The sequence below is a fragment of the Nanorana parkeri genome, unplaced genomic scaffold, assembly GCF_000935625.1.
Source record: "Nanorana parkeri isolate BGI_ZX_2015 unplaced genomic scaffold, ASM93562v1 scaffold619, whole genome shotgun sequence".
Lineage (NCBI taxonomy): Eukaryota > Metazoa > Chordata > Amphibia > Anura > Dicroglossidae > Nanorana > Nanorana parkeri.
In genome coordinates, this window is record NW_017306887.1 from 442,071 (window position 1) to 450,450 (window position 8,380).

General features: G+C 43.8%; 1 protein-coding gene across 1 annotated transcript in view; it reads left to right on the forward strand.

Moving 5' to 3' along the window:
* Positions 1-8,380, forward strand: part of DCC (DCC netrin 1 receptor) — a 410,882-nt gene that overhangs the window by 71,494 nt on the left and 331,008 nt on the right. The window contains exon 3 of the mRNA XM_018562973.1: positions 1,105-1,389. Coding sequence (XP_018418475.1) covers positions 1,105-1,389 — 285 coding nt within the window. The remainder of the gene's footprint in view (positions 1-1,104; positions 1,390-8,380) is intronic.

The window sequence follows — 8,380 nt, forward strand, 5'->3', positions numbered from 1 at the left end:
TTTGTCTTTGTAAGCTATCCCCCAAATAATTGATTATACAGGAGGTCAAGGGATCTGCCATTAATGTCTGATCTATAGCAGTTTTATTTATCATATCCCTAGTCTCTAACATTCTTCTGCAGCATATCTCCAGCCTTCATCTACACCTGTCACCAATCTTTGGCCATCGTAGCAGTGACACCAGTCTCTGACCATCTGCAACAGTGTCACCAGTCTCTCGCCATCTCCAACAGGGCCACCAGTGTCTGGGCATCCTCAGCAGTGTCACCGGTCTCTGGCCATCTCCAACAATGTCGCTAGACTCTGACCATCCCCAGCAGGATCACCAGTCCCTGACCATCTCTAGCAGTGTCACCAGTCCCTGTCTATCTTCAACAGTGTCACGAGTCCCTGACCAGCTCCAACAGTCTCAGCAGTCCCATCTCCTACTGTGTCACTAGTCTCTGACAATCCAATATAGCACTACAAATACTGCATATTATGTGCAGCACTCTAGGGATGCCCCCTATATCTACAAAGCTGACCACCACTGGTGTAGTCTAACTGCAGCTCCTCTCTTCCAACAAATGCCTGACTGTTATGCTGGTCTGATTGCTTCAGTATGTTTTTATTCAGGCTTCATTCACACAGGTTAATTAGGCCAGACCACAAAGCCATCTTTTGGGAGGGGTAATGCGAATATCATAATTCCTTGGTGGGTGGATGTCAGTCTAGAGCAGTGGGTGCTCCTCAGCAGACTGTATTGCCTTGTAGACTACCCTAGGTAACTCCCGTGTGTAAAACGGAGTCTCCATGATTGAAAGAACTGTAGTAAAATGAATGGGCCAGGCCAGATGTCGGATGTCCCCCAGGCATGAAATTAGGTAGGTTCCATCTGGCTTGCTGCAGCTTCTCACAGGAGTTCACAGTGTGTGCAGTGAAATCAGAGTAAGCCTAAAGTAAGACTAAAGGAAAGGCTGAAGTTGAGCTTAAATTGTTTAGAGATATCAGTGTCTCCTAAAAGGAAAAAATAATTAAAACATTTTGTAATCTACACACACCTATCAGACAAAGACATAGCAATGGGAATTTTGTGGGTTTAACCCCTTTATGTTCTATTTTCAGGTCCGCTGAGGTTCCTGTCCCAGACGGAATCGGTCACGTCTTTCCTGGGCGATACAGTTTTACTGAAGTGTGAAATAGTTGGTGAGCCCATGCCCACTATACACTGGCAGAAGAATCAAGAAGACCTGGTGCTGATTCCTGGTGATACCCGTGTGCTGGTTCTGCCTTCAGGTACACTTCAGATAAGTCGGCTTCAAGCAGGAGATGCTGGACTCTACAGATGCTTGGCCAAAAACCCCGGTAGCTCCAGGACGGGGAATGAGGCTGAAATTCGCCTTTTATCCGGTGAGCTTACTTTCAGAATTTTTTATGTGCTTAATTTTGGATAAATAGTAACTTTTAATGCTATGATGATTTTCTTTCATGTGGTGTGGACTTGATACAGTAAACAGAAGACTTGATTGTGAAAGTATTTTGGGGATTTTTTTTAATTGTCTTTAATCTGTTCCCACCAGGCTTTCAGCCCAGTGGTGTCAGTCACAACTAGAGCTTAGCTCTGGTTTGATCTGAACCTGAGTTCTTCCGAACCCAGAAAGAAGCTATCAGCTGTGACTAGGGCATTCCTTGCCCCGCAGCTGAATGCAAACAAAGGAGCAGGATGCTGGTGACATCCTTGAACTTATAAGACCACATGGCCATATTAGATTTGTTTGACATATTAGGTCAATCATATTGACCTAATATGGTCATGTGTCCATATAAGATCAATGATGTCCCACAACATCCTGCCCATTTATTTAAGTGCACCTGTGAGGCTGGAATGTCTTGGCCACAGCTGACTGGGCTGGCGCTGACAACTTCCTTCCTGAGTTTGAATAAACTCAGGTTCGGACCAAACCCAAGCTCATTCCCAGTCACAAACAACTCTTCTTTAACCTAACCTCCCTGAGCTGCCATGGTAAAAGCTTCCATCCCTTATTTAGCCATCCTTTAAAGTGACTATGATGCTCATGTTTGATTCCCTTGACATTATCTAGAAGGAAGTTCCTCCAAAGTCCAACAATATACCTCATATATTTTTCAAATTATGACATCACTCTTTCTGTTGTGCATTCTTCTACTGGCTTATTGACTCAAAGTATTAAAATCAAGGGCAGCCGAGCAGCTAGCATTTTCAAACAATGATCAGCAATGGTGGCCCATGTATTTTTCTCAGTAGTGCTTCCTTTAACTAGGGTCAAAGTGCTGCTATTGTGTGGGCCAACAGATGCTAAGCTCCGTTGGAGTCAGGGACTAACTAGGATGGTTCAGTGGTCTCTATAAAATATCTAGGAGTATGTTGGCACTGCATAAATTACTCTAATTAGTAAATTAGAATAATAGGAAAATCTTTATTTGCAAATTTTTACAGAAATGTCGCAATTTGTGCGAGAAAGAAACGAAAAGATTGCATGTAAGTTGGATGCATTAAGTAAACACACTAGTGCGCTAAGCAGTTGGGTGGTGCTGGATAGATCATTTGTCACAATTTGCAATTTTGCACAGAATTTTCTTGCCACAACCCTGTGTCACCAATAGTTTGTCGGGCCCAGTGTGTCACTACAGGCAGTTGACAGTTAAAACAAGTTGTAGTGTCAAGCTGAGAGCAACGATGGGGCAGATATAACCCTTACGTAACCCTGTTCTGTTTAAAATTGAATATCAACATTTTTGCAATAACCGTGACTTGTTCTCTTTAAATATAACTTAAACTCCCGTACATGACACTGGGGGGAATGCAGACTGCAAATAGCATAGTCACTTTCTGTAATTCTCTGTAAATTCTGGACCAACCACCGTCTTTTCTTAAAAATAGTCCCCGAAGCACAGCGCTGGCTAAACCTTTATCCGGCCCGTCAGTCTCCCAGCATGCTCCACCTAGCAGGCCCACTGTTCATACTGCAGCGTAATTAGGAGATCTTGCATTAGGTGTCTTGTTTGCAAACTATTTGTGTTTTGTTAAACAATAGAGATTTATCACCACCGCTCGTGCTGGAAATGACTGATCTTCCTAAAGCTATCACGTTCGGTATAATTTTACCAGACTGGCAGTTTTCCCAGTTGTTTTTTTTTGGGACTTGAAGAAAACTCCTGATGTGAAATCTTGCAGAGCTGACATGATGTACTACCGCCGTGCAACACAAGTATCAGCTGTGTCACACAATAGGAGCAATAATGGCTTATTTATGGGACGATAGATAAATATCAACTCTGGAACGGGGAAATATTTTAGAGTGTTTACCTGAGACAAGCAATAACAAGGCAATAGAATAGCGATCGCATACGGCACCCTTCAATATGAATATTTTAACCAACTAGTGGCAACTGATAACACAGCACAGAACATGGAGGACTACATATTCAGGTGTTTTATGTAAATGGGAAAGTGGATCAATGCTAAAGCTACATGGAAAGTTTGTGTAAGAAGTAGGGTTAGGGTTGCAGGGAACTGTGAAGGTTAGTGTGTGGGTCATTGTGAAGGTTACAGGGAAGGTTAGTATGGGTTATAAGGTAGGTTAGTGTTAGGGTTGTAGCAAAGTGTAAAGGTTAGTGCGATGGCATGGGCATGGTTACAGGGTAGCTTAGTGTTATAGGGAAGGATTATGCTATGGTTATAGGGAAGGGTGGTAATTAGGGTAATAGGGTAGATTAGTGTTAGGGTTACAGGAAAGGTTGGTGAGAAGGTTACAGGGTAGGTCAGCGTTAAAGCTACAGGGTAGGTTAGTGTTATGGTTTCAGGCTTAGTGTGTGGGTCAGTATGATGGTTACAGGGTACGTTAGTTTTAGAGTTACAAGGTAAGTGAGGGAAGTGTAAAGGTTAGTGTGATGGTCATTGGCAAGGTTACAGGATAGGTTAGTGTTAGGGTTACAGGGTACGTTAATGTTATAGGGAAGGTTAGTGCTAGGGTCACAGGGAAGGGTGGTGAGAAGGTTATATAGCAGATTAGTGCTAGGGTTACAGGCTTAGTGTGTGGGTCAGTATGCTTGTTATAGGGTAGCTTAGTGTTAGGGTTACAAGGTAAGTTAGGGTTAGTGAAGTGTAAAGGTTAGTGTGATGGTCATTGGCAAGGTTACAGAGCAGATTAGTGTTAGGGTTACAGGAAAGGTTGGTAAGAAGGTTACAGGGTAGGTTAGTGTTAGGGCTACAGAGAAGGTTAGTGTTAAGGTTGCAGGGTTAGTGTGAGGGTCATTTTGAAGGTTAGGTAAAAGGGTAGGTTAGTGTTAGGATACAGAGTAGGTTAGTGTTAGGGTTACAGGGTATGCAGGGTGTTATAGGGATGGTTAGTGCTAGGGTTACAGGGAAGGTTGGGTAAAAAATAGTGTTAGGCTTACAGGGGAGATTCGTGTGAAGGTTAGTAGTAGGGTTACAGGCAAACTTAGTGTCAGGTTAGTGTTAGGGATATAGGGAAGGATAGTGTCAGCTTAGTGTTAGGGTTACAAGACAGGTTAGTGTGAAGATTAGTATTAGGGTTGCAGGGAAGGTTAGTGTACGATTTAGAGGGTGGCTTAATATTAAAGTTACAGAGAAGGTTAGTGAGAGGGTTATAGGGAAGATTAGTGTCAGGGTTACATGGGAAGTTAGCGTGAGGGTTAATGTTAGGGTTACAGGGAAGGTGAGTATGAGGGTTAGTGCTAGGGTTACAGGAAAGGTTATAGTGAGGATTAGTGTTAGGGCTACCGGGCAGGTTAGTGTAAGGTACAGAGGGAGGCTTAATGTTAGAGTTACAGGGAAGGTTAGTGTTAGGGTTACATGGAAGGTTAGCATCAGGATTAGTGTAAGGTTAGAATGAGTGTTATATTGGGGCTACAAGTAAGGTTAATGTGTGAGTTAGTGGTAGGATTACAGGGAAAGTTATAGTGAGTGTTATAGGAAAGATTAGTGTTAGAGTTACAGGGAAGGTTAATGTGAGGTGTAGAGGGAGGTTTAATGTTAGAGTTACAGGGAAGGTTACTGTGAGGATTAGTGTTGGGGTTACGGGGCAGGTTAGTATGAGGGTTATAGGCAAGATTAGTGTTAGGGTTCCTGGGAAGGTTAATGTGAGGTATAGAGGGAGGCTCAATGTTAGAGTTACAGGGAAGGTTAGTGTAAGGATTAGTGTTAGGGTTACATGTAAGGTTAGAATGAGTGTTTATATTAGCGCTACAAGTAAGGTTAGTGTGAGAGTTAGTGATAGGATTGTAGGGAAGGTTAGTGTGAGGTATAGAGGGAGGCTTAAAGTGACATTAAACCCACAGATTTTTTAACATAAACCAATACTGTAATGTGCGCCTTACTGTAATCCATGGTAGTTTCCCTTCTCTTTGCTGCTCTTCCTTTTAAATCTGTATCTCTTCTCTTGCTGGGGGAGAACTTCCCTTTGCAGCTGAGTGCCTCTTCCTGTAGTGCTGGCTCAGGTTGTGAACCTACACACAGACACTGTGTATCCATTCCTGAGACAAGGCAGTCTGCTGCAAAACAGAAGTTCTGCGCAGCATGAGAAGACATGAGGATTTAAAGGGAAGAGCAGCAAAGAGAAGGGAAACAATCATGGATTACAGTAAGGCACACATTACAGTATTGGTTTATGTTAAAAAATCTGAGGGTTTAATGTCACTTTAATGTTAGAGCTACAGGGAAGGTTAGTGTGAGGATTAGTGTTGGGGTTACAGGGAAGGTTATAGTGAGGGTTATAGGGAAAATTAGTGCTAGGATTACAGGGAAGGTTATAGTGAGGTGTAGAGGGAGGCTTAATATAGAGTTACAGGGAAGGGTAGTGTGAGAATTAGTGTAAGGGTTACAGGTAAGGTTAGAATGAGGGTTTATATTAGCGCTACAAGTAAGGTTAGTGTGAGAGCTAGTGGTAGGATTACAGGGAAGGTTAGTGTGAGGATTAGAGGGAGCACCAGTGTTAGTGTTAAAGGAGAACTACGGGGTTAAGTCTTTTCCCCATAGTTCTCCTTAGGGTAACGGGAGGACACAAACTAGCGTCCTCCCGTCACCATAGGCTCAGTATACCGCGAGCTGTAGCTCGCGGTATACTGAGACGCCGCAGTATACCGCGAGCAGCTGCTCGCGGTATACTGAGACGCGCCGCTGAAGCGGATCCCGACAATTGTGCCGGGATCCGCCCAGCTGCGTGACTGACAGCTGGCTCTGCCTTTCTAAAGGCAGAGCCAGCTGTACACGCCCCCTCCTCGTCCGTTCCGCCAGTCAGCGCTGGCGGATCGGAGGGGGGAATCCAGCCCCTTCCCTGTCACGGCAGAGAGCCGTGACAGGATCGATAGGTGAGCGAACGCCGGTATGTGTTCGCTCACCTCCCGTTCTACTGAGCCGACCTGTGACAGTCTCATTGTCACAGGTCGGCTAGAACTATGAGGTGAGTGAAAATCACTCACCTCATAGTTCTCCTTTAAAGAAAGCTTAGTGTTAGAGTTAGTGTTAGAGTTACAGGAAGCATTAGTGGGAGGGTTCGTGATAGGGGTACAGATTAATTTGGGATAAAAGTTATTGTTACAATATGTGGGTTACGGCGAGGGTAAGTGTGGAGCTTTAGAGTAGGGAATTGCTTTCTGCAGCTCTGCTCTTAACAACACATTGGTCCATTTGGCATTTGATAGAATGAATAGGGTCCTGCAACCCGGCCCTGCCAGCAAACCAAACTTCTAGGATGCCCATTGTCTCACTTATGCAGAGTTGTATCCACCGATAAAATTTCACCATAGCAACACCATCCGCAGTTGTTACCCCGCTCAGCAGTGATTACCTGCCATTTAAACCTCATTCCATCATCGGGAACCTTGTCTATGTTCGCATTTGATGTCTGTTAATCCTCCAATCCGTTATCTCACTTTGGCGAAATTGTCATTCTCCTCGTAGGCGCAGCACACCTTTAAAAGTAGTTTTACCCAGTTTACTTCTGTACCAATTACTGCTGACACACTTGACCTGGCTGACACCACTTACAGTAAATGCAGTGCTCAGTACATCTCTCATCATGCCATTTTCTGCAGGCCCCCGTAAGCTGAGAGCTCAAACACCGCACTTCCATAAAACCCTCACTATAACATGCCCGCGCTTTTTTATTTCTGCACCTTATGTCATTTCTCTTTCATCTGTGGAAATAAGCAGGATTATTGTTCGGCATTACGTTCTGTATGAAAAGAAGTGACTATTATTCGTAGGCTGGTCGTGCCTTTTTAAATGGTTTGATTCATACAGTCAAATCATTGCTATGTATAAATTCACGCCCAACAATAGTGGTAATATGAAAAGAAGCGGCGGCCCCGTCATATAGCCTTGGAACTGCAATGGAAGGGATTTATACAACAAGTTCAAAGAAAGAAGCATTTAGGTGATTTCTAAAATATGTCCTACATATCAAAAACTTACACTTGCAGTGGGGCTACCCCCCGGCACTGCATCTGTTAAGTGCTCATTTTGTCTAGGGGCTGGAATAAAGCTGTTTTACTTACCCGATCCCAGCTCTAGTCACCGCTCACCTCTCTCTCATCCTTCCACTCTGGCTGTGAAATGTCCCTTGCTGTCCTCACGTCTAATAAAAGTCAATGGACCAGCATACAATGATGATGTCAGCGGTCCTTAGACTGCTGTAGCCCAGGGAAGAAGAGGCTGTGGGGACTGGTCTAGCACCCCAGAGGTAGCCAGAATTAGGTAAGTAAAACAGCTTTATTCCAGCCCATAGACCAATATGGTCACTTAATGCGTGCACTGCAGGGGGTAGCCCCATTGCAAGGGTACATTTTTTATTTGCCTGCAGTTTTTCTTTAAAGCTGACCTTTACCCATATCTTTAAAATGACAACAACACACCTTTAGGAATGTTTAGTAATGCCAATCTACAAACACATACTTCTAGATAATTGTTAGCTTTGTATTCTTTGCATTCCTTATTTCTCGTTTCTTCCCCAGTCTTCTGACAGTGGAGATTTCCCAGCAATGTTCTGCTGATGACAAGGCAATCCCAGTGTGCGTGGCTTTGGCAAACTGAAGTCATTTTGCCCTTTCAAAGCAGGAAGTGAATGCTCTGCTCTGTGTAAGTATTTCACAATCACAGCATTTTACACCTGACATGTCTGTTATTATAACTCATCATACATAGAGGGATGCATTAGTAGAATTTGAGTTTTGAGTGTAAAGGTCTGCTTTAAAGCAAACAGTGCGCAATATCCTACAGTTAGTTTTCTTTCTAAAACAGCCACAGCCTCTGTAGAAAAGCCTGCCCCGTGCCAGCTGCTAGAGAGAAGGACCCTTGCTCTTCACGGGGAAGCAGTGGTCTCTCTGCAAAGCTCCTACATGT